At 35.1% G+C, this 27,494-nt stretch overlaps 1 protein-coding gene and 1 long non-coding RNA gene across 2 annotated transcripts; one reads left to right on the top strand and one right to left on the bottom strand.

Annotated features, from left to right (window-relative positions):
* Positions 1-458: 458 nt before the first annotated feature.
* On the bottom strand, positions 459-4,058 carry LOC117667719 (uncharacterized). Its single transcript, XR_004592109.3, has 3 exons — positions 3,920-4,058; positions 3,254-3,368; positions 459-1,141 (listed from the first exon to the last, which is right to left on the bottom strand). It is a non-coding gene; the product is annotated as an uncharacterized LOC117667719 (long non-coding RNA).
* LOC117667717 (L-threonine 3-dehydrogenase, mitochondrial-like) lies at positions 3,950-27,494 on the top strand. Its single transcript, XM_034421314.3, has 9 exons — positions 3,950-4,282; positions 17,489-17,684; positions 18,520-18,562; positions 18,952-19,022; positions 20,325-20,474; positions 20,594-20,766; positions 22,015-22,105; positions 23,301-23,570; positions 24,239-27,494. Exons 2-9 carry the CDS (start codon positions 17,501-17,503, stop codon positions 24,385-24,387), a joined length of 1,131 nt encoding a protein of 376 aa, XP_034277205.2. The 5' UTR covers positions 3,950-4,282; positions 17,489-17,500; the 3' UTR covers positions 24,388-27,494.

Below are 27,494 nucleotides of genomic sequence, written 5' to 3'. Positions count from 1 at the left end.
AGGCAACTGAAGTCTGAATCCAATCGACTGAGTGAAAAGACTGGTGGGACTGACGCAAAGTAGGCGTGACCTGAGCTACAGAGGGATACGGCACAGCTCAATTCCAATGCAATATCATACGAAATAATTACATCAAAATGAAAATAAAACAAAATCTATGAAAATTCAATTTAACAATGCAATCGGAAACATTGAAATGGAATCGTAAAATTGGAAATTTGTAAATCGTAAATGGATCGTAAATCAGAAACATTGAAATGGAAGCGTAAAATATTTAGTATAGCATGTGTTGCTTTTATGTCCAGCAGATGATGCCATTTTTCAATGTTTTTCATGTTTTTACCTGTCACAGGTGTGACATCTATATAATATAGGTATATAAAAACACGTGCGTATTTGAATGCAATGTTGTGTCAAAATTTCAAAGCAATCGGTGAAGAACTTTCGGAAATTTACGATTTTGAACAAACGAACATTTACATTTTTATTTATATAGATTTATGCAATAGTGTCGAATATTTGCAGCTCAGCTGTTAGAATGAGGGTGAAGGTTCGTTCTCTGAGCTTGTGAGTTGATTTCTGAACATTTTGTTACCAGTCTAGGTAGCATCTTCAGTGGAGTTTAGGGGATGTCAGTGTCAGTGTTCTTCTGTTTATAATTTTTAGATGTATTTATATTTTTACTGAGAAAAAAATAGCTGGGCAACATTTTCTTTTGAGTAGAAAATTAGTACAGATAGAACATGACTTCTATAATACTCCAAATGTTAACAAGTTACAACTCCCAGCAAGTGACATCAATAGAATAGAATAGAATAGAATAGAATAGAATAGAATAGAATAGAATAGAATAGAATAGAATAGAATAGAATAGAATAGAATAGAATAGAATTTTTTATTGGCCAAGTGTGATTGGACACACAATTTGTCTTGGTGCATACGCTCTGGGTGTACATAAAATAAGATACATTCGTCAAGAATCATAAAGTACAACACTTAGTCATAGGGAAACAGTCAATATAAATCTTAAGGATACCAGCAACAAGGTTACAGTCATATAATTATAAGTGGGAGGAGATGGGTGATAGGAATGATGAGAAGATTAATAGTAATTCCAAGGGAAACTGTAATTCATCAATATCTGGAACATAATAGGAAATCATCTTTCATTAGTCTGAAATAAGACAACTAATTTAACTGTAAAGTGAGAAGCTTAAAGTCTCTCGAGAATTTAAAAAAACTTGTTTTCTGGGATGATTGTGTAGCATTAGTTTCAATCTGGTTAAAATAAAATCCTTAATAGATAAATAAATTCCCATTTGTTTTTTATTTTGACTTGGATTTGTTATACTCCTAGATATAGGCCAATGCTGATTACTGGTAATTCTTGCCCTAATATACACATCATGCCTACTGTTTATTTAATATATCTAGTCTAGATGCGCTTTTTGTGAATAAAATTGTAAAGCTTAGCATTTTTGACTGTAGATTACAAATTCAATAGTTGTCACCCAAAACAGCCAGTTTTCTATGAATATTTTATTATTATAATAATTAATTTAACTGTTGATGACTCTTTCAATTGTAACAACTCCAAGAAAGGTAGCCATGCTAATTGGTTCTAACAATTCCTACTTCCAACAATTTACTTTTATGCAAAGCTTAAATATATGCAATGATACATTTAACAACAATATCATTTAATTAATGATATTAATTAAAATAAATGTAAGCAACAAGAAAAATAAATTATAAAAAAGAAAAATTTAGTGATTTAGTATCAATTTAGAATTTGAATTCTTAACTTAATCACTAAATTTAGATCCAACGGCAGGGGTGTCAAACTCAATTTCATTGAGGGCCACATCAGGGTTGTGTTTGACCTCGGGAGGCTGGGGTGGTGTGGCCAGGATGGGCATGGCCAGCTTGATGTCAATTGTTTTGGGGGTGTCTGGGTGATCCGCGGGCTCTGCCAGCGAAAACACTCTCTCCCAATCTCCGTTTTCAGTTGTGACGGCTTGCTGAGCTCCATTTTTGCTGGCAGAGGTACTGCGGGCTGGTCCTTCGCTGTTTTCAGGACAGCCCCATGGGCCAGATCTAAGCGCCCTGTGAGCCCTGAGTTTGACATCCGTGTCCTATGGGAACATATTGCTTCATCTCATTTTTAGAACATAAAACTTCTTCAAAAATAGGCAAAACATGAATCCATTTTTTAATATCAGGATGGTTAAATTTCTTTATATAAAATTAAAATCCTTTTGATGTGTCCCAGGCTCAGTAGAATCAAAGTGTTTCATGAAGTGATAAATTCCATATTTTCGAAATATGGTTGAGCATCATCTTTATGTCTTTACCTATTATACTTCTTTGCAAACTCCCATTAATATACACTATGATTTGAAAGCAAAACAAAGATAGAGCTAGGCAAGATCAAATCATATTAAATAGAACTCTCAAATTTCTTGCAATTCCCCCACAATAGAAATCTAATACCCAACTTTTTAAATTCCTTTTGGAGAGATTCTATAGATAGGGGAATTTTTAAATTCCTTTTGGAGAGAATACTATAGATAGGGGGTTCAAATTATTAGTCTCTCACAGTTGCTCTAATGAGATTGGGGGGATATACATCAAATAAATATATTTTCAAATGAATTTATTTCATTCTTAAAAGTTTTAATTCTTAAAATGATAAAACAAATTTACATCTCTAAAAACTTTAATCCATTGATTTTATAAGATTGCATATTCCAATTCTTCATTCCATAATTAGATATCTAAAGTTATGTCAACTTCCATTCTGCTTTTTAGTGCCATATAAAATTGGGAGTCTTGATTCAATTCAAGCACTGCATCATTTAAAGTTCCTAATATTGCAGGTTAGCTTCCAGGCTGTTAAACCATCTCGGGCATACAGCTTATTCAGTGCATATTTCAGTTGCGTGTATTATGAAATGGAGGTTATAAATAAACCATATTCATAATGCAAGACTTTTACACAACCATTATAAATCAATTGATTTAAGATATTTATCCCTTATTTGGACCAAGCATTCTAGTATAATATAACTCCTGTTACTTTCAAATTAGGGTTACTCCACAATGTCAATTTATCCTGTGATTTGGGATCAAAATGTGGCCACGTATCTATTTATAAGCAAATATGTCTACAAGCTTTCAAGACTAAAAATAAATATTCCTATTTAATATACTTGGAGCATAAAACTTCCAAAATTTCAGAGGGATTACACACCTGCTGTCAATAGGCCCAGAGAGAGGAATATTCAGGATGGATGGATGGATGGATGGATGGATGGATGGATGGATGGATGGATAGATAGATAGGGAGAGATCTTAAAATGCAGGCTCTATAATAAAGGTGAAAATAGGAATTAACCTTGGAATCCTTAAATATACAAGAATCTCAATGTAAAGTGCATTTCAATTATATTAATCTCACCCCAAGATGTAACAGAAATTTTAGGCATTGTGTTACATCTACTGAAATTGCATTCTATGCGTTTAAGATGTATTTAATTAAACATATTGTGCTATCGTTTGAGAAAAACCATGAACCCAAGACTTTTAGAATCAGTACACATTGTAATCCTTGCTTCTTGCACAAACTATTGACAATTCAAATCCCAAAATTATAGACTTTTGCCAATTAATAATGTAACTAAAGTCAGGGCTATATTGTTGTATATTCTCAGCAAACTGTGGTTAGTGACTATTATTTAGAGAGGTTGCCATCTAAATCTCACTTGCTTTAGAGCTGCTGAACAAATCCACCAACTAAAACGAACACTTTTATTTTATGTTGTTACCCCTTTGTGAAAAGTCCGGCACCATTCAACCTGCACTGTTCCTTTAATAATTAACGAGGGGAAGAAGAAAAAAAAGACAAAGCCACATTTACCTATAAATAGAAGTGACGTCACATCGAGTCATTGATTTCGTTTTCTACACGTCACTGCCGTTCCGCTGCCTGTTCTTTTTCGGAGCGAGCCGCTCGAGCCAATCCAAATGTTCCCATGGTAACCGGGGTAGGTGCCAGGTGCCCCCTTACCAGCAATGTTCAATGGCGAAATGCGGTTTCCTCCGCTCAGAGGCCGGGTGCGTCGAGAAAAACCAATCAGAGGGCAGAGTCGAAGCGAAAGGGGGAGGGATTTGCGAGCGGCAGCCGGTGCCGAAGTATAAAACGGGGAAGGCGAGCGTCGCGTGTGATTCTGCGGTGAGTGCCTGATGTTCCCGAGGGTCGTCTGAGAAGAAAGACCTGAAGGTGAGCAACCGAGGGCTGTACTGCCTTTCTCTATTTTAAAAAGTCGTCGCCTGCCGTTTAGTGCCTCGTTATTTCATCTATACATGTATTTCTTCATTTTCTCAATCAGAAGATGGTGATGGCTTGAAGTGCCCTTGGCTGTTAAAACCAGTTACTCCAGTAATGTGACATATGTAGAAAGTCGGTTATGGGAGAAGATTAGTTGGAATATTTTCAGAAAGGTCTTTGGCTGACTTTCAAGTTTTTTTTTAAAGCTCTGCTGTCGATTTTGCTGCTCCGCCAATTTTTCATCGATATTTTAATAAATAATCCGAGGTGGCTAATAATCAAAATTGCTGCAAAACTGGTCATAGTCATATTATTAAAAGGATTGATGGGGGTACCTTTTCCTCAATGAAATGCCCATTCTTAAAGCCGTCTTAACCAATAACGGGCAGAGTTGGGGGGCATTTGGAGCACATTTGTGTTGTGGAAAATTGGCTTAGGGATTTCTTACTTTTATTTCTTCTTCCAATGTTTCTGGTTTATTATTCCACACACTGTAGATTTTCCATGATTTTTGAAAGATACGTCCATGCAAGTAACTTAAGAGTGAGGTTCCACCCTACAGCAATTTTATTTCTCTTCAGAATGAATGAAACTCATCCAGTGCTTTCTTTTGAAGTATATGCACCTAGCTGTTCTGGAGAGAAAGACAGAGAGAAACCCAAAGGGCTATATGTGCCTTATTTTAGTAGGATTTAGTGAGTGTGCATAATTTGGATTTTTTTCTGGGGTTTGCTTTCCTACGTGTGGTTGGCAATTTGCCCACAATTAAGTTCATTCACAAAATTCCAGATTTACATCCCAATCCAAGATTTCATAATTTACTGTCATCTTTTTAAAAATATTTCATTTACTTGACCGTTACATTAATTTTTTAAACTCATTTTACTTCTATTTTTGAAGTTTTAGCTTTTGTTTTTTACTTTGTCCTATATTGCCTTTGGTTCATTACCTGTGAAATTCACTACTAAACAGTGTTAAAATATTGAGTCTAGGGTGTTCAGTATGAGGAGCATGGTCCCTTCTTTGCAGATAGGGTGGGGTCTGAAGAAAGCAAGAGGTATTATTATGAGCTTTTGTTAGAAGTATTAAAAAATCCTTTAAATGCCTACAACTATTTAAAATGTATGTCCTCTTTCATTGCCTTCCCTAATAATACTGCTCGCTCCATGTTCTCCTCTTATACTTGCTTTATCATATAATTTAAATCCTTTCCTTTTTGCATGCTGTGTGTAAAAGAATATGTCTCTGAAAATAGATCTCTGTGTCTTTGCATTTTATGGATCACATACATACATCTTTAACGGATGTAGGAATATAAAAAGCCTTATGCCAACTGAAATCATTTGTCAGGTTTATGCAAGCTGACTGACAGAAGTTCTATTGAGCTTTGGAAAAAATCCTTTCCAGTCTAACTTGATGTCTTCTCATGCACCTGTTTTGTCACAGTTCTCCATTTAATATTCTTAACCAAACTCTAATATTTTTATTTGTTACTCACTTTTCTTTACCAGTTTATCACCTCTTCATTCTAAACTCCTTGACTATACGTTTTCCTTGCCTTGATTTCTTCTGCTTCTGTGTTGCAACATCACCTTCTTTTTCCTTCATCAAAAAAAAAAAAAAGCTGATTCTTATCAGTGCATTCCTGAATCAGCTGCTGATTTTCTTCAACATTACTTTGGTTTGGTTAAGCCATAAAAATAAACTCTTCAGCATTCTTCTCTAAGAGTGTTTCTCTGCTAATCTGGACTGGGATGCTTTCCTTATTCTTTCTAATTACTGCATTGACGTTTACCAGCATGACCTGAAGCACTTTATAATATCTCTTGTAAAGTATCTATATACCCTAAAAACAAATGATCCTTACTCTCCACAGTGCTGTTTGGCTCAATTACAAAGGATAGATTTTATTTATAGCTATCAAGTAGTTTGTCACAGGTGTTTTCAGAGTATGCTCTGCTTCATATTGAATTTATACTTTTATAAATTAAGTAACAATAGCACTTAGACTTATATACTGCTTCACAGTGCTTTACAGCCCTGTCTAAGCAGTTTACAGAGTCAGCATATTGCCTCCAACAATTTGGACCCTCATTTTACCCACCTTGAAAGGATGGAAGGCTGAGTCAACCTTGAGCTGGTGAGATTTGAACTGCCAAATTGCAGGCAGCCTGCACCCCACTGAGGTTCTTCTTAAGAATGTATACTTAAAGCACTATTAGAATATGGATAAATTACAGGTGAAATGTAGAATGATTTTAAAGAAATTGTATGTATTTTATTTATTTATTTATTTATTTCATTTATTAATTAAATTTATATGGCTGCCCATCTCATGGAAAGTGACTGGGTGGCATACAGCGATGGATAATAAGTGTGAGGATTTTTTGTTTTAAAAAAGTTTTTATGAAGAATTCTAATATAAAAATTCATTGTTATTGTGATATCAGTATTATGAGTGAGATTACTTTTGCATTTAGATGGTGAAATTTTGCAAGTAATCAGTAATTAGAAGTAAAAAAGGTTGAAGCACAATTTTTTATGAAAAATAAGCTGTATAATTAAATGAATTTCCATTCATTTTACTAGGATCCATGACTGCCCCTTTATAGGTTATGCTTTGATCCAACTTGGAATCCCTGTAAAGGATCAGGATTCCTCAATTCTTAGAGAGCAGAAATAGGGCCTTCCGATCAGCATGGCCAATTGTAAGAAGCAATGAGAATTGCAGTCCAACAGTATCTAGAGACCATTTGCTTCCCATCCTATTATTGTAGTTTATAGCAGAAAAGTGTTATAAACTCTAAAAATATATAGTAAATATTATTCATTAAATGAATTCTTATGACTAATATTTTTGGTGGAAAGTACCACTTCAGGAATGACATTCTTCTGTTTTAAATATGAAAAAATAAACCATTGATACTATTTCTCCAGAAAATGGTGTGCTGGGTGTTGGGGTGACTTTTTTTTTCTCCTGCCAACAAACAACTGACTTTGCTGCCAAAGCTAGTTCTTTGGCAGCACCCTCCCTAAATTTGAATAACCTGCGATGACCCTCAGATGACTGTGTACTTGCAGAAAAGAAAAATCGATAGGATGCAATTCTCAGTAAAAGCGACTGACAGATCAGGTCTCTATCTTTTTCTCTTGTCGTTTGGTTTTTTTTAGGCATGTCTCTTTTAACAACCATACAAATTCTTGTTTTGTTTTGTTGTGTTGTGTAACTGAAAAATGTCTGTCAAATTTAAACCTAGCAGCTTAAATTGTGTAAGGTTGGGATCAGGAATGTATAAAGAATTCTATGGAGTCTTTGGTGCTCTTTTGGTTGTTTGCTTGTAGATGTTTCATTACCCAACTAGATAACACCATCAGTGCAAGTGAGTGTTAGGTTTGCCCACTTATATATAGTAGCTTGCCCTGCCAATGATTGTAGGGATGTGGTTTTCTCCTTGGTAATTGCTTTATTAGGTGGTATTGTTTTCTGCTTGATGAGCAGTGTGGTAACCTAGAGATGGAGCTCTCGCCTCACAATCAGGAGGCTGTGAGTTTGATGCCAGGTAGCGGCAGATATTTCTTTCTCTGGGCGCAAAGAGAAAATATCTGCTTTGAGCTCTATGTAGGCATCAGGAAGGGCATTTAACCAGTAAACACTCAGCTCCATTCAGTTGCCCCGACTCCACCCCCAATGTATTACAGGGCCATTAAAAGAAAAAAAAATGTTTTCTGCTTGATTTGTTTGGCTGATTTAATTGCTGCTTACCTGCATATTAGCTGTTGCAGATGATGTGTTCTCGTCTTTTTGTTTCCTACTTAGCTTGTTTATTGTCTCTTTTGAATGGTGTGTAAATGTAGTTTATTCTCTATGTGTTCACTGATGACTGATTTGTCTGCATGCCAATCTTCCAGGAATTCCCTAGCATTTTTAAATTTATCTTGGTCTAGGATCCTTACAGTTTCCCAGTTGAAATTATGATGGAGTCTGTCCATGTGTTCTGAAATGAAGATTTTTAGGACTGCTATTTGGTGATCATGAATGCACTCTGCTAGTTGTATCTCCATCTGTCCTACATAAAATTTATATGCCATCCAGGGCTGTTTTCTACAGTGAGATGGGTGGCACATAAATTAATTAAATAAATAAATAGTACTTGTGTTTCCCAACAGAAACAATCCCAACGGAAGTTGGCAAACGGGCTGTTTCCAACCCCTGGAGGGCCTCCCGGGGGGGAAGGCCGTTTTCACCCTCCCCAGACTCCTAGAAAGGCTCTGGAGGCTGGGGAGAGAGAATACCGGGCCTTCCCCAGCCCCCCAAGGTCCTCCAGAGGCAGGAAACAGTCTGTTTCCCTACTTCTGGTGGGTCCAGAAGGCCCGAAAATCAGCTGGCCGGTGCACACATGCACGACGGACCTGAGCTTGCATGCCCACTGATATGGCTAGGCTTGCCACCTGTGGCACGTGTGCCATAGGTTTGCCATCATGGTACTATTTTGTTGGTTGTTTTTTGATTTATGATAGTGTTACCTTTTTATAGCTTGTCTTGGTTGTGCTTTTGTGAGTTGAGTGGTCAAGCACTTTTTTATAAAGTTGCAAGGTGATCCATTTTATTGGACAGTGTTGTATAAGGCAGTTAATAAGGATTGTTTATCAATAGACTTACATTTCTAATTTACTGTTGTTTTCCTCTACTGAGGGGATATATCCAGGAAGTTGTTTTCTTCTTGCTTTGTGAATGTTATTCTTTTGAAAATGTTGTTTATTGTTTCATATGATTTATCTAATTGTTCCTTTTTTATTATGAAGGTGTCATTTACATACTCAATTCATCCCTTTGTTTGTATGTGTGGGAGTGCTATATTTTCCCGATAATGCATTACAGTCTTTGCTATGAATTCTGAAATGGGGAATTCCATGCATGTCCCTTAGATTTGTTAGTATATTTGTTTGTCAAACTGAATGTACTGGAGAGTTTAATGAGGTGCATGATTTTGTGTATTTCGATCTTAGTGTCTTTGGCTAGGCTGGGTGTGCCCTCTAGTACTGCTACCATGAATTTGTTCACTAGTTCTGGATCTATGGATGTAAAGAGACTATATATAGAATTTTATACGTTCCTATACATGTGTAATGGAATATGTAGATGCTCTATGGAGAGAGATGCTGCCTAAGAAATAATCAGACAAGAAGGGTAGGGCCCAACAAAAGAGTAAAGATTAGAGGAGGAAAGTTAGAAAGGACCCACCCTAATTGTTCAGGCAATTAAAAGTACTGGTAGTGGCAGGAAGTTTGTACTTTCAGACTTGAAAGATTCTGTTAATGTAGCCTTACAACAAAGTAGATTGGTTCACTTAGTCATATTTCCTCTGATTTAGCCAGGTGGGTTGACAGTGTGAAAGGCACAGGTTAAGTTAGTTAGTTCTTGACTATTATGTGTTTGGAGGTATAGGCTTTAAATGAAAACATCTTGAAACATAGAATATCTGTATACAAAACTATACTTTGTACAGTTAAACTTGTTAAATTATATTGATCACTCATAAGAGTGATCAAGGCATCATGTGGACAGTTCGGCATAAGTTAGTGGGATGTCTGAATAGACATGCTTTAATCATTTACGTAGAAGTATTGATCTAATAGAGACAACAAACCATTTCCGAGAACAATTTAAAGACAACAAATTGGAATAGAAACTGAAGACAATTATTACAAGTAAACATTTGCAGAAATGTAGTCTGCATCCAAACGTTTCCCATCTCTTTCCCATCTCTTTTATATATATATATATATATATATATATATATATATATATATATATATATATATATATATATATATATATATATATATATATACACACACACACACACACACACACACACACACACACACACACACACACACAGAGAGAGAGAGAGAGAGAGAGAGAGAGAGAGAGAGAGAGAGAGAGAGATTTCCTTTTTAAAAATGAGTTATCTTATTATTCAGCTAATGTTACAAAGACAACAAGCAGTCCTGCTATTTCCTGGTAAAAGCACTTCTTTTTTCTTGTTTTTGTTCCAACTCTTATTTCTCAATCATATTGAAATAAAACATCCTTGTCCTGGAGCAGAGCTGAGGTCCCAGAATCTCATATAATTTCAAATCCCTTTTTAGTGGATCCCTAGTTCTATTTCTGATCTAATTGTTTATATACTAATACAAAATAATATAAAGGAAAAAAGGGGGGGGAATCAAAGAGAAAGCTTTTTAAATGCAAGAAAATAAGAAAAAATAATAATAGAAAAGAAAGAAAAAAAGATACAAAAAATGGCTTCCAAACTTCTTTATATCAGTTATCATTACAATGATAAGTTTACCCCTTTCTCTAGTTACATCATGACTCTTCTTGCTGTGATCTATCCTATCTAATCATCAAAACCAGAAATCATAAACTTATTTTTTTCTGTTTTATACAAAGCGTCCATAACTTGTTTCCAGACAGTGATAAAATAGACATTGTTTTTTCTCTAATTACCGGTAAGCAAGTCAATTTGTCCATCTCAGCAAGATGCGTCATCTTCACCAACTTCTTCATTGTAAGGATTGCCAAATCTTTCCATCTTTTTGAGTACAATAATCTCACTGCAATTGTCATATGCAACCACAAAGTTTCATATCTTTTTTCCAACTGTTTGTCCATCAATTCTAAAATAAAAACTTCTGATCTTAATTGTATATTAACCTTTAAAATCCTTAGAAGTAATGTATGTATTTGAATCCAAAATTTTCTAGCTTTTTTCATGTCCACTAAGCATAATGAAATGTACCTTCTTGTTTTCACCATAAATTTAAAGCGTCTTTATATATTCTAGACAACTCCTCTAGTGATATACCAGCAATATACATCATCTTATAAAAATTGTCTTTCAAAATGATAACATAATGTAAAAATAGTATAGAATAACAGAGTTGGAAGGGACCTTGGAGGTCTTCCAGTCCAACCCCCTGCCCAGGCAGGAAACCCTACACCACTTTGATTATAATATAATTATAATATAATCACATTTTCAGTCTACTTTATCATACAGACTTGTTTTTCTTTTTAAAATTTTAATAAAATTTTATATATTTTAGCAATTATATGTTTGTCATTGTACACAATTCTGTTTCAATCTCAGTCTTACAGTGTTCATAGCCATAAGCTCTTTTGTGTATTTTAAATCTTTCTAATAACTGGATAAGAACCATTGGCATTTATATCCTTTTGACCCCAGTTCTTTTGATTTTATTTTGTATTCCTCTTGACAAAATTCTTGTATCTCACAATAAGTTAGCAATTTGTGTTTGCCTATTATTTCTCATCTACAAAATCGTTCTTGTATTGAGAGCCACAGAGCACAACCTGGATTTGTATCTAATCCATATTCGCAATATGGCACCTCTAACATAATGATTTTTAAAATCCACATTAAACTTGATTTTAATGTACCGCAGCTACCATGCCATCCAAATATCAGGTCATGCTCTTCTAAATCCAAAGCGGACAGCAAGATTTGTTTTCAAATCTGGTAGCCTCAATTCTCCTCTTTCCTTTGCCTCTTGTAACACTTTATAAGTAACTCAGTTTTTCTCCTGCTGCACAAATTTGGATATATACTTTTTGCCATTGTTTAAATGGGGTATCAGTTGTTAAAATAGGAACTGTCTGAAATAAAACATTCTAGGCAAAATATTCATTTTTATCACACAAATTCTCCCCAACAATGATAATTGTAGTTTCTCCTATCTTCCATGCATTTTTCATTCTATATCTTAACATAGTTATTTTGGAACAACATATAATTCACATTTGTCATAGTGACACCCAGGTATTTTACTTTCTTCTCAGTCTTAAAACCTGTTTTATTTATCAATTCTGTTTGATCTTTTATTTTCATGTTTTTGTTAACATCTTTGTCTATTGATCTTAAAACCTCCTAATGCACCAAATTCTTTTAGTTTTCCCATGTTTCAGTTTCCTTTAAAGGAGCTTGCAAAATCAACACCCATCATCTTAAAAAAAAACCCTAATTTATGTTTCTTTTGTAATCTTTACTCCTATTATAGTCCCATCCTGTCTTATATCTCTACTCTGTATTTCAAGAGTCAAAATAAGAGATAAGACAGTGGACATTCTGCTTGTTCCTTTCTGTATCTTATAAGGCTTTATTAGATTTCCATTAACAATTATTTGTGCTTTCTATGAAGTATAAATCAATCTTAAACTATTTTATAAAGTTCTCTCCAAAGTTCATATTTTCTGAGGTATGAGAATATGATATAAGAAAATTAATGCTTCTTGTTTTTCATTATATTGCTTTAAATATTCCAAAATGTCCAACACACTTCTAATTGTCTTTTAATTATCTTTTAGGTTAAAAAAAACCCACAATAGTGCTGTAATTTCCTATGTTTTTGAAGAGGGACATGTTCAGCTCTAATATAAACATTAAAATGGCCTAAACCCCTCTTTGAATATCATGGTCCAATCTACTCAGTATCATTCTCCTGCCCATTGAGACCATCACTTAAGCAAAACAAAAAACCAAATATTATGTGCTGTATTCAGCTTCCAAAGTATGCCCACCCTCTCCTGGTGAGTGGGAGCTCATATGACTGCCCAAAAGAGAGAGAAATGAAATCCTCATCACAGCAGTTTCTCTTTCATTCTGACCATTGTCTGTCTTCTTGCTTAGCAGCCAGAACATAACATGGTTTGTGTGGTATTATTTAATTTGCATAAAAATTAAAGCTTACAGTAAGCTCCAAAACTGGAAGAGTAACAATTATGCAAGCAGCTGTCACAAGAAGAGCTTGCAATCAGCAACCACTACAGTAAGGGTGTGTCTGTGCTTTGCCTTTCCTGTCTGGCTGTCAAGGCAGAACTGAAAGAGGAAAGGAAACCCAGAATCCCATTAATTATGACTATACTTATAGTAATAATTCTGCTACGTCCTGTATTATGTACTTTCACCATTCTCACAACAGTCCCATGAGAAATAAAATCTCCGTATACTAGCTAAAAACTCACTTTGGAGTATGGAGCCCATCTAACCAAAGTGGCACACAAAGGAGATACTAAAACAGGGGTGTGAAACTCATGTCATCACTGCGTCATCACATGACATATCGTAACCTTTTCCCCCTTCGCTAAACCAAGCATGGGCGTGGCCAGCGTGTAACACATCTGGCCTGTGGGCCACGAGTTTGACATCCCTGTACTAGAATATGTGTGTGTGTGTGTGTGTGTGATAGTAGGGAGTCAGAGGTGAGCTGTCTTACAGCTAAGATAAGTAAACAGTCTTGAATAGGGCACTACTAACCAAATTATCAATTCTGACTTCTCCATGGTACAATATTTTGTTACATCTGGAGAACCTAACCTAAGATTTGGCAATAATTTGCTTTTTTCTATAGAAGGAATCTAAACTAGTCTTGTTAGTATTTTAAAAATGTTGAAATCCTTGTAAGGGTAATACATTATACAGATTATTATTTTGTGACCTGTGGATTGCCCCAAAAATGGATTTTAGAATCTTTATATGGACAACTGTTATTAGTAGAAATGATACCATCTGACTTTTATTATTTTATTGATCAGGAAATGAAAATTGCATTGAATTCACTATGGTCACACATTACTTTCATTGATAAAGTTTTGGAACTATAATACCTATAAATGTAATAATTACAATTGCCATTGTTATTGCCATTTTGATTTTGAAAGAAGCCAGTACCTGTAGTCCTCGATTTACAGCAGTTCACTTAGTGACCTTTTGAAGTTACTATGGCACTGAAAAAAGTGACCATTTTCACACTTATGACCTTTGCAACATCTTCATGGTCACGTGATTTATATTCGGATGCTTGACAACTAACTCATATTTAAGATAGTTGCCGTGTCCTGTGACACCCCCCCCCCTTTTGTGACCTTCTGATAAGCAAAGTCAATGGGGAAGCCGGATTCACTTAACAACCGTGTTACTAACTTAACAACTGCAGTGATTCACTTAACGAATGTGGCAAGAAAAGTCGTAAAATGGGGCAAAAGTCGCTTAAATTTCTCACTTAGCAACAGAAAGTTTGGGCTCAATTGTGGACATAAGTTGAGGACTACCTGTATATTCCTAACTGGGCTCTATATTAACCTTCTGTTAAAAATGGTTTTCCCTTACAGCAAACAATATCTTTATAACTTCTGTCTAAGGAGGAGGCAGCTTTTAGGAGGAACTAGATGATGGTCCAGCAACATTATTAAATATTTTTCTTAGAATGTGAGAAAAAGCTAAGTCTGCTTTTGAGTAACTGCTTACAATGCAACAATTCTATGATGTTGAAAGAGTTTATTCGTTTTAGTCTTCATTTTTAAAAATATTATTTAATGTGTTTGATCAGCCTCATATTTTCTGTTCTGAAACCTCAAAGCTATAAAGATTTTTATCATCTCTTTTTCACATTAACTTTCCACAAATAGTTCTATTGATACTGAAAAGTACTAGGGTCTAATTTATATAGACATGTTTATTGTTCTCCTACAGAACAGGTGTTTCTGGTTATTTTGTCATGCTGGTAATCTGTCACATGGTGGTATGATATTAATTTATTAGCTGCCAGTAACACAGGCTTACATAAGTCTGTTGACTACAGATCTGATATTTAGTGTTCTTTGAGTGTAGTACTAATAGTACTTCAAATAAAAGATCTTCTTCCACTGATATCAGCTACATTAGCACCATTAATTTCTTGACATGGTGATGCTTTATCCAAACAACTACAAAACAGTAGTATCTGAGTGTTTATCATGCTACTGAGTTTAAAAGATATTTACACTAATATCCCAAATGGTTTGAACATATGTCTTGATTATAGCTGGTGATACAAAAAAGTATTTTCTAAAAGGAAAAATATTCTAATGTTTTATTTTCCTCTAGGAAACTTTGTATCTCACATTACCAATGATGCTCAGTTTCTTATGCAAATTAGACCAAGTTTCATAACGAATGAAATTTTGAAATGTTTTTGGATACAAGATGAATTCTTGGATATGAATTTGAAACTGCACTTTGAAATCACATTATCCTCATTATTGTACTGTAATTGCAGTTTTCATAATAATCGTGCAGAGTTAATTTAACTATCCTGATGAAGGAAAAGGAAAATACAAGTCAGTATTCCTTTCCACCCCTCACAAACTCCCCCCCACACACAAAACATCCCTAGCAGCCCTGTGATGTGTTTTCTTTAAATTTTTCTGCCTAGTCTGAGGTCATGTCCTTTGAAATTGAAAAAGAGGAGCATGATGTGTTCACTTTTCGCTGATACCACATGCAGAGAACACACCCTTTTTCTATGTAGTGAACAACTCCCAGTACCTCAGGGATTCTGATTGGCTTAGCAGAGAGGCTGTGCCCTATAAATATACCTCTTTTGCTTTTCAAAACCACTTGCAGAAAAGACGGTAAGCTGGTTATCTGGCATCATCTGTTTTTCATAGGGAGTGGGAAAGTTTGTAGCCTTTTTTTTTTTTTTTTACTGAATTGAAAGCAGATTTTTTTCTATCTCTAATAATGTGAAGTCAGGCTGAAAGAAAATGTGTCTAGTAGAGTTTTGATCATTTTCCTGAAAAAAAAATATTTTACTGATTTGTAAGACACTGTATTAATATTAAAGTTAGCTAAGTGCTTGGTGCATTTTGGGGGATATTCTAAACTTAATGAATTCTGATCAAAATTATAATTTCATGTTTAAAGATGGTTGGGTTTGGGTTTTTTAATTTAGAGGGTTTTTTTCCGTTTTTACTATCAACTATTAAGTCATATTGTGAACTGCTATAGAGTTAGGAGTCTAAATTAAAAGATTATAGTTATGATTATTAACCTTTCTAATATTTGAAGTGTTATTCCTTGAAGGGTTTTGGTTCATTTGCAAAGAATGAAGAAAATTCTATAATTTCATCAATAGCTGGAGTTTGTAACTTAACTTCTTAACATTTATGTTAGTTTGACAGTACAACAAATGGCTAGGATATTGTTAACTGATTGATTCTAAAGAGATATGATGTGGCAGTTAGTCACTAAAACAGTGAATAATGAAGTATTCTGTTTTTAGACTTCATTCACAGTGAAACAAAAACCAAGCTGCTAAAGTTGTAGTTTGGCTGTGAGCTGAATAGCAGGATATAATTTTGGTTTGTGGTTTCTGAAAGATTATGTATTTTTGCAGCATCTCTCCATTTCAAGGAGGGTAATTCCTGAACTGGAGATTATATGAATTTAATGGGTTTGTTTTACATTTATATATACTATATGTTTTATATTGAATGCTGCTCTATAGAAATAATTATCATTGCTGATGATTTTAACAAATGATCAGAATACAATTATATATATGGCTGGGAACTGGAAGTATTATCTGCTTTGAATCAGTCATGCCCAGATAATCCATTATATGCTTTGGCCACCAAAGGTACTTTTGCTGAAATTCAGCAGCACGATCTCTGGGATTGATAATCAAGGGGCTCAAGGTCTGTACATTGCTCATTTCTAATCTGCAATAGCCTTTCCAATCTGTTGTTTTTCAGATGTGTTGTGAGGGCAATTCCCGCCACCCCCAGCCAACACAACATTGGCTGTCTAATTAAAAATTATGGGAATTATTAGTTCATGTGTTTAAACAGGTTCAAATTGTGGAGAGTTAATCTAATACCAAAAGTAGGCAATCTTTTGTGGCAAGGCACATCTGAAGTTTGGGGAATGTGAAGTTGACACACATAAAATAGCAAGAGTGTCATGGTTACATACAACCTTCCCATTTATTAGGAAAATAAATATGCTCAAATATTATCCTATTGAGAACTTGGTGAATCCTAAAGACATTGCAGATAATAAGTAGGTTTTTAGATACTGGTTTATATTTGGAGTATGCCAGCATCTCATGTATTTTATTGTATATTTAAAAATCAGGAGCTACAGGGCCTTTGGTTAGTATCAAAACAGATTGGTGAAGAACATATGTGTTGCAGCTGACAGAGCTGCTGTTTCTATCCCTTTTATTGGTAACTTGCCAGAACTTCAGAAATCAATCTGGTCACTTTGCAGTGACGAAACAACTACTCAATGACTCTCTTCTTTTCTTTTCTAGCACACTTGAAAAATGCCAGCCATCAGAAATTTGAGCTGTGCTGTTAAACATCTGTTGAACAAACCTGGCTGTGGCTGTCAGGTTGCTCTTGTGCCAGCTAGATGTCTTAGCATTTCACCCCGGCAGGTGCCATCAGATGCCAGCTTTCATTCAGTATGTTTTTCAGAAACTGATCATCCACGGGTGTTAATTACAGGTCAGCCAAATTTTAGAATCTACTTTCAAATTGTTTAATATGAGATGTTTTAATTTATTTTTTTACTAATTGTATCTGATCAAGTGAATTGATACTCTTTGATTTCAATTTAAATACAAGTTTTGTGTGGCACTTAAATAAGTTGGAGCCCAAACTTTGTTAGAAAATGGTTCAACTCTTCTTAATCCAGGCTATAGCAATTCCATCATTAAAGAATAATAGATTTGCTCCCAAAGCAATTCTAGATAACAGTAGGGCTTTAGGAAAAAAAGAATCTAGTTCCCATCTGCAAGGCAGATCATTTTCCCCAAGAGCCAGAGACCTAGAAGATAAAGGTGCTTGTTTTTTATCAGGTGGTTACTACTCTTATCACTCACAATTTATAGCCCCGTAGCAAGGCTTTCATACAGGTTCAAAATAATCTCCTTCAAGCTGCCTTTCCATAACTATTTCAGTACACTTGACGTATTCTGGGTTCTATTTACTGGAATCCTACATCTTATTTCCCCATTCTGATGCCCTTCAAATATTTTGAACTTCAGTTTCCATCAGCCAAGCTAATATATGATGGGTATATATCTATAGAACTAAAGAACATAGTATAGACAGATGACCTTGAGAGGCATCTTATGCATAAAAAGGTAATTCAATTCAGCCATTTTCAATAATTTACATCGGTAAAAGTACCACGGTTTAACCAGTCCATTAAACTTTTCTGTGAACTTTTCTAGGAACATCAACATCTCCTGCGCTTGGATAGTCCTTATAAATGATTTTTTTAAAAAAATATATATTTCCAACTATAATTTACATATATTATACTCTTGCTTTTCAGGGGGACTAGGCCAGCTTGGAGTAGGACTTGCTAAACTGCTACGGTAAGATAATAATCTTTGTTGCTTCTGTTAACAATGTTATCTTTTTTTAAGGTTATATACCTTCCTGTATTTTAATTTTTTCTTGCATCCATGATATGCAGCTATAGATTAGCCATTGCTTTTCTTATCTTGACCCTATTTTGGGGGGCGGGGGGAGATGTGGTGGAAAAAGAAAATAATACAATAGGTTAGTATAAAAAATAGTAAGTGAATCTGTTTCTAGTTGGTTATGCTTATTTTGGAGAGAGATAGTGTGGTGGTTGGAAACATCAGTATTATGGAGTGCAGAAAATATGGATTAAAAAGTGCATCTCAAATGCCAGAGTAAGTTTTGCTCTAAAAGCTGTGTTTAAAATGAGAATGAAACATTAATTATCGTGTCTTTCCAGAAAACGCTTTGGAAAGAACAACGTGATTTTGTCAGATATTAGAAAGCCCCCCAATAGTGTCTTCTATAGTGGTAAGTACCATATTAAATGGAGAGAACTATTTAGTGATTATTTTCTAGGACTTAAAAGATTTTTCTACAAGGACATTTTCTTTTAGTTAAACCTTGGGTTTTTGGATATTAATCCTTACAATTACCCTTGAAGTGTAAGACTCAAGCTTATAAATTTCTTTCCAGCTCTTCTCCCTTTTTCAGGCTGTGAGGTTGCCCACAATGAAAGATATGTTTGTGATAATCCAGCCATAAGAAATGAGAACAGCAAATAAAATGTTATGTGCATTGTTTAATTGGCTTTGTGCAGAAGAGAATCAATATGATAGAGTACTCTTATAGCTTGGAGGCATTAGAGCCTGAAGAGACACAATTGAATCATTGTAATATTGCTTTTGTCACTGGGTTCTTTCAGTTCTTCAGAAACCTTGCAGAAATTTATGGGAGATTAGTGTGTATGTCAAAGAAAATTATTTAATTTGACCTAAGTTAATTTGTTTATTGCCACTCATTGCCTGAGTTTTAAATATGACAGAGGATATGTAAAAGAAAATGTTGTGATAGTCCATGCAGGAAATACATATTTAAAGCAGTGTTTCAATTGCTGTGTCAACCTCAATTTTGGGCAACCAACATGGTTTCTGCCCAGGTCATGATGCCTCCTTTGCTATACTCATTGAAATGAGTTCTCTGCCCCAAGGGCTATATGCTCTACAAAATGATGTGCTGTGCAGCTTTTTAAAATATATGTCTGAAATTCTGTTTAAAGACAGTATAAGTGGTCTGTCATAGTATTACCCTCCAAGAAGCAAAGAATTAAACTAAAAACTGTTTTTGGAAACAAGCTTTTTTTTTTTATTAGGTAAAATCTGTGTTCTAAACTCATTCTCACACTGTCTCAATGCATAGCTTTTTCAAAGAGTCTTGTTCTTATTGTATATGCTAACTGCCTTGTTATGATCTTGGGTAAGACAGAAATTCATAGGTCTTCAAACAACATTTGTCCTAGATAAAATGAAATTCATTCCAAATATATCAAAGTCCTCCTACAACTCAAATGTGTTCATTTTTAGTGACTTTGTATGGGTGACCCATAGTATATGGACACACACATCATGCACTTACATATCTTTCAGTACATATCTGTAGATGCTACTGCATTGCAAATGCAGTATTCATAAAAAACATGGAATTAGAAATTCTTGAAATTGTAATGCATTCATCAAATTCCTTCTTTAACTGAAAATGTCATTGACTATATTTACAAGCTATTGACATCTTCGGCACAGCATGGATTATTTTAAACCTCCTTTTTACACTTAGGTCCTTTCATCTACTCTGATATTTTGGATTACAAGAATCTTCGTGAGATAGTGGTGAACAACAGGATTACTTGGCTATTTCATTACAGTGCTTTGCTCAGTGCAGTTGGAGAAGCTAATGTCCCTTTGGCAAGATCTGTGAATATTACTGGTATGTCTTAACATATTTATGGTTGTTTGTTTAGGAATACCTACCACACTATAGAAGTCTTTGTATTTCTTTTTTTCCTTTCTGATTTGGGCTTTAAAACCCTTATTTGCTATTCCTAGGGCTGCACAACATTCTTGATATAGCTGCCGAGCATGGTTTGCGACTCTTTGTTCCTAGCACAATTGGAGCCTTTGGACCAACTTCCCCTAGAAATCCAACCCCTGATCTCTGCATCCAAAGGCCAAGGACAATCTATGGCGTTTCCAAGGTTCATGCTGAACTTATGGGAGAGGTAAGGATAAGCATTTTGTTATAAGAATGCCTTGTTCTTTCACATAAAGGTATATAAATAGGAAATGCTATAAAAGCCTATAGCTGAATTTTCCTTTCCTTTTTATTCTTATAACTGGTTTTTGGGTTTTCCTATACAGTTGAAGTATTAGCCGAATACTATGAATTAAACACATATTAAATATTTATTATAGCTTGTTATATTGCTTTTGCACTGACACTCTCCTAATTGTAGCCTTTGCAGTCACGTTTCAGTTACAAGAGAAATCAAATAGCAACACACGCTTGAAAATTAGTAGGCTTTCTAAGCAGTATGCTTTTAGTAACTACAATGTCAAAACCATATGTAATCTGTTGAGCAAAGCTGATAAATACTGAAGAACAATTTGTTTTTCCAAGATTCTTGACCATTGGATTGTGTCCAGATTCAAGTGACTAAGAAGCCAGCATACTATATAAGATAGGTTTCTTACATCTGGATATAATCCATAAATGATTGGCAAATATATGTCAATGATAGCCTACTGAAGTTTCAAACTACGAGTCTTCTGTTACAGTAGACCAAAGGCAGGTTGGTAGCTAAATCCATTTCAGGTACTTGAAATTTTTTTGCCATCTTAAATAACTGAATTAAATTTTCAGCACACATAAACACAGGTATAATATGCTTCAGCATTACTGTAGGAAGATATGTAAAACGGGCCTGTTTTTGGCTTCCCAAACCCCCCATGCATCACGTTTTTGCCCTCCACAGCAGCACTCTGCAGGCCTCCCAAACTCTCTGCGTGCCCCGTTTTTGCAAAGAACAGGCCTGTATTTGGCAAAAATGGGGTGCGTGGGGCAGGGTTTCGGGAGGCCAAAAATGGCTGTATTCAATGTATAAGATGCACCAACATTTCTACTCTCTTTTGGGGTGGGGGAGTGCATTTTATACTCCAAAAAATATGGTATATGACCACAAATGCCTCCAAAGAAATTAATATCAGTGCAGAACAAGTTATTCTGGTGATTTTGGGTACTAGAGAGTCACGTCATGTCAGATTTTAATACGAGCTGCGTTATTATTTACAGTGAATCTTGTCTCTAGAAACATACTATTTTATAATAACAATCATTCTTACCAATATAGAACATAAAGCTTCGATTTGCTACAAGTAACTAGATCTGTCTTGGCATGAATCACAATTAATGGTGCATCTCATTTTTTTTCTTTTCCCCTTTTAATTTTGTGTGTGCGTGTGTGTGTTAGTACTATCATTACAGATATGGGCTTGATTTCCGGTGTCTAAGGTATCCTGGCATTATCTCAGCAGATTCTCAGCCTGGTGGAGGAACAACTGGTAAGGAAGCTGATGCAGTCCAATCTCTTAGTTTTATATTGCTGGCAAGTAATTTAGCCAATAAAATATGAAGGCAAAACCACAAGAAAAGAGGTTCTGCTTATGCTTGCGACTTGTGTATTTTTCATGCAAGAGCCATTCTCTTGCTAAAAGCTCCGTAGCTCTCTGAGAGGCAATCAGAGAAACTAGAGGGGGATGGAAGCAAAAAACATAGACTGAGGAAAAGCTACTGGGTGCTTCCCAATTATTTTTTTTAGTTTGCCCTGCCCTTTTTCTCCCTCTACCTGATAGCTACCTTTTATTCTTCATTTCTGAACTCCTGGAAATGAAAACTTGCTAGTAGAATTTACCAGGCTGCTCAGATTTTGGTAAGGAATCTATTCTAGATCAGAGTCTAAATGACAGTTCTTCTTTAACATACATTTATGCATTTTTCTTTTAAATCTACATGAATAATCCCAAAGGTGCTTTTTCAAGAGGCAGCTGGACTTTCTTGTTTTTCTTTGAAGATGTTTCACTTCTCATCCAAGTAGCTTCTTCAGCTCTGACTGAAGAGGTGGGGAATGGAAGGATTTCAGTGAAGGGACACAGGGCAGAAAATATCCTGCAGAAAGCACAGCTCCACAACGCAGTCCTTTCTGCAGTTACAAGAAGGCTCCACAACCATTTGTCCTTTTTGGGTAATTAATTTTCTTGGAACTGCTGAAAGGACTGAGTTGTGGAGCTGTGCTTTCTGCATGATGTTTTCTGTGCCCTGTGTCTCTTCACTGAAATCCTTCTATTCCCCAGCATCCAGTCAGAGCTGAAGAAGCTTCTTGGATGAGAAATGAAACGTCTTCAAAAAAAACCTGAGGAAGTCCAATTTCCTCTTGAAAAAGCACCTTTGGGACAACCATGACTTGGATGACTGAGAATCTCTATAGACTTTAGCTACATGAATAATGTAAATAAATAAATGTAGTTTGGCCCTGGGCTATAAAAGGTACACTGAAACATTCACCTCTATTTTAATTATTACAGTTCCTGTTAAACTTTCTGTGAGTTTCGTATTAATTTACTCTTCTAAGCATCCTTTCATTTTACCTTTTGTTGCCACATATTGATAATCTGCTTTTTTATATGTAACTGGAGTTTCAACTGTATCGGGTTATATCACCTGAACCAGGCATGCTGCCATCTTTTCTTTTTTTACCAGATTACGCAGTCCAGATTTTCCATGATGCTCTCAAGACTGGAAAATTCCAATGTAATCTTAAACCAGACACCCGCTTGCCAATGATGTATATCGATGACTGTCTTAGAGCTTCTTTGGAGATCATGGAAGCACCTGCTGAGCAGTTGAGCATGAGGACTTACAACATCAATGCCATGAGTTTTTCACCTGAGGAGCTGGTTCAAGAGGTCCAGAAGCATATTCCAGAACTTGAAGTTGCCTACAATGTAGATCCTGTTAGACAAGCCATTGGTTAGTACCTGGCTTTAGCCTTTCACAATGCTGTATGAAGCTATATATGACAATGGGCTGGGACAATTTTGTTCTTTCAAACTGGTTGACAGATTTATTTTTTATTTTTTGATGAAGTGTACAAGATTGGAATTTCATTGTTAGACCTAGCAAAGGCTTTAAGCTGCTTAATTGCACCAGCTATATACTGTAGATGGACCTCACATTTATTTAAAAAAATGAGTCCCAAGCTCCAACAATTCAGCTTTTATCTTTTGTTTTAAGGATTGTCCTTTAATACATTTTCAGGAATCCATATAAAATATAAACTCAATATCTGTGACAAAGTGTGCATTGAAACCTTAAACTGAATTTTAAACTGATAAGGCGATGACTTTCAAATGGGATTGTAATGAATAAAAGCTCTTAAATGTGCATGTAGTACCTTAAAGAATATATTTTATCTCTAGTGAGAAAGAAATCTGTGAAGTATCATATGAAGCTGCTTTTTCTGCACTGTGTATTAGAAGAGAGTTTTGGCATCCCCTCTCTTCCAACTCTTTTCTCTAGTTTGAAAATTGCTGCTTTCTAAACTTCCTAAGTGGGAAAAGTGGGAAATTCTTGGGTTGGACTTTCAAAGCCCTTTGCCTTTGATTTAATATATATGTTTTTCTTTATTTTTGTTGAAGCTGACAGTTGGCCAATGGTTTTTGATGACAACAATGCCCGCCAAGATTGGGGATGGAAACATGATTATGATCTTCCAGACCTGGTGACCACCATGTTCAACTTCCTTAGCTCTGTCCGTTCCGTTTCCAGAGTTGCTCAAGTCAGCTAAGTCTTTATATGATGCAGCCATCAGATGTCTCAGAGAACTTCATCTACTAAAATTTGAAGAGCCTGCTATTTGAACATGATTATTGATTTCTCAGTTCGCTTTTCTTTTTGCTAAAGAAATATACATGCATATACAGTATATTTGCTAACGATATACACACATACATATATACACATACATGCATATACTGAGAAAAAGTTTGTATACACTTCTGAAAGCTGTCTGCCTATAGGGACCTTCAGGAAATACTTGTTCATTAGCTGCAATTACTCTCCCAATTCTAAATATTTATTTAGAATATACTCTTTTTGTTGTTTTGTTCTTTTATGGGGCTATACATGCTTCAGTAAGGATTTGGAAGAAGTACTTTGGAACTCACATGAACGTATCATCCTTTTGCTATTCATTAAAGCTTCTTTTTTTTAGGATTCTATTCAAGCCTGACCAAAAATGCTTCTGTAGAAGGCTAAAAAAAATGGGCTAGTATAATGAGTGAGCAGAGAGGTGCTGAGCTTGTTTAAGGATCAAATCATCTTTTCCAATTCAATTTGAAGTGTGCACAGCCTTAAAAACTACATCTAAAACTAAATTATGTCCTACCTTGAATTTCCTGGGCTATAAAATGTGGATGACATGGGAAGGAGAGGAGCATTAAGGAGGACTTCACAAAAGGGAAACATATTCTCAACTCTGTTGATTTTCTGACAGTTTGTTCCACCTTTAAGTGCAAATTCTCCTGAACTTCCTGTTCCCACATTCATAGAAAACTGAACACAACTATACAGTTCCCTGGAAGGATTAAATATTAGATCTTATGTTTTTATTATTTGCAAGCTCTCTTTGTCCACTAGAGCCCCCCTATAGTTTCACGGAGTGAAATTAGTATCAGGGTGCTATAGTTTCTAAGAGAATAGACTTCTGAATTGTTGCAAATATCCCCCAAGTCTGCAGCACTAGGAAGCAAATGACAGGAAAAACCTGAGGGATACTTGCAGTAACGATAGCTGCAAGCTGGGCAGCTGGAAAATTGTGCTTTGATCATTTCAGATCTATGATCTGAATAATGTTATGGAAATTCAAACTAGATTATATTAAAAAATCAGATTAAATATGTGAATCTGTCGTTTGTTTCCTATTTATAAATTATGGTATTTTGGGATACGCGTCTGTGTTTTTAGGTATTTTGGCATCACTGAAAATATAAGATTTAAAAATACAGTGTAATTCTTTCCCCAGCCTACTATAAATGTGTTCAGTTGCCTATGAAAGTGATTTTTTCCCCTTCTCTGTTTGCCTTTGTTTTATATTGATATCTTCAACATTCCATAGTCCAGACTAATTTATAGACAGATGCTGTTTGGTCAACCTTGGGTATTTTTTATTCTGTACTGTATGTAAAAGTAGGACCAGTCCATAGAAACCTTGGCCCTGAATTAGGCAAGAATGTATCCTCCTTTTAGAGCACAGGGGAATTAAATGTGAATCCAGATATTTCCTCTTCAGGTACTCCTTTGTTCTGAACATTCCTAAGGCTTTGGAATTTTTCTGAAATACTTGTGGGGTCCCTCAAGTTAGTGGTCATTTTTTAGTAACCCTGAATCAGTTTCCAATTGAACAGCCCTAGACCAGCAATGTTTCCTTTGACAAGATATAAACATATTTAATTTATTTATATATTGTGAATTACATGCTCCACAATTTCAAAAAGCTCTGAAAACCTTACAGATAATACAAAAATAGCCATAATTAAAAGGAAATAACAAAACCTAATAACAATCACCACTGACACCAAGGAAAATAGTACTGATAATAATGTTCACAATTGCAGGAAGGGGACTGCCACATCGTCAGTCCTCAAAGACTTTCCAAAAAGAGTCTTAGTTTGGCAGCTTTCCTGAACAGAAAAAGTTGGTACTGTTCCAAATATCCAGATTCAGGGTCACTCTGATAAGAATAGGGGATTGTTTTTGTACCACTGTTGTGGGCTTTCTGAAGGCATGCTTTGGACAAAATGGAGTGGAATACACGAACATTTTAGTCTACTCAGCGGCCTACTCCTGGTCTACATCTTCATGTGAAGGGTACTGCATGACGCATGGTTGTCTTTTATAGGTTCTTCAGATTTTAGATCTGTTTTTTATCCCACTTTTATTATTTTTATAAGTTACTCAAAATGGTGGACCTACCTAATACTCCTTCCTCCTCCTGTTTTCCTCACAACAACAACCAATGTGAGGTGAGTTAAGCTAAGCTGAGACAGAGTGACTGGCCCAAAGCTACCCAGTCAACTTTCATGCCTTATTACCCCTTGAATTCTCAGAAGATGTATTTCATTGTTTGTTACATTTCTGTGCACGCCTCAAGCGCTTACTCTGCAGTAGACATATTGCCTACATTTAGAATTTCGCTTGTAATTCTAACTCTGAAAGAGGATTTGGACTTTTGGTCATAGTTGTTCAGATTACACTTTTGGCCCAATGGGTCTGCTGAGCAAAACCTAATCAAATAAGTTTACAATGTTAAGAATTTAAAAATAATTTTCAAACAGAGATCACTTTGATATTGACAAACAGTCTCAAGTATTTTCTTTATTTAATACAAATGTGCTGAGTTAATTATATAACTGTCTTTTTTTTCTGTAATAAATAATTCATAAGCAAGATTTTTTTTTTTTTTTTTTGGTTCAGTTTGATTTATTATAAAATGCTGGAAGACGACTGTGGCTATTCTGGTGAGATCGGGATATTAAAATCAAAATTCCCATATTTGGGCAAAGATTTGGTCTGTGAGTTTTAGTTACTATTTTATCAAGATATTTAAAGATTGTGTTTCCCTTATGGAATACATTATAGCCAAACCTTTGTATTATTACTCTGTATGTCCAATGACTTTAATGTGATTTAGCGTTCACAAATGAAAGGTTATTCATTAATTTATTCATTTATTTAGCATTCATACATTTTATCAGTTCTGAGTTGCATAGTTTCTTTTAACAAGAAGGAATATTTGTATCCAGATTAAGAATTAAAAAAAAAATAGTTTTCTCTCTTTCTCTGCCACTCCATTGAAAGTTATTCGTACTATTTGAATAAAATTCTAAATACATA

This window comes from Pantherophis guttatus, chromosome 1, assembly GCF_059756535.1.
Source record: "Pantherophis guttatus breed Tessera chromosome 1, ASM5975653v1, whole genome shotgun sequence".
In the NCBI taxonomy this organism is placed as follows: domain Eukaryota; kingdom Metazoa; phylum Chordata; class Lepidosauria; order Squamata; family Colubridae; genus Pantherophis; species Pantherophis guttatus.
Note: the sequence above shows the minus strand (reverse complement) of the source record. Positions and strands in the feature narration are given on the sequence as shown.

Bases quoted from the DNA above. Each gene is read 5' to 3' on its own strand.
- LOC117667717 (XM_034421314.3), top strand. From the start codon at position 17,501: ATGCCAGCCATCAGAAATTTGAGCTGTGCTGTTAAACATCTGTTGAAC. The intron at 17,685-18,519 runs GTCAGCCAAATT...CTTGCTTTTCAG, and splicing joins TCCACGGGTGTTAATTACAG to GGGGACTAGGCCAGCTTGGA. The intron at 22,106-23,300 runs GTAAGGAAGCTG...TTTTTTTACCAG, and splicing joins GCCTGGTGGAGGAACAACTG to ATTACGCAGTCCAGATTTTC.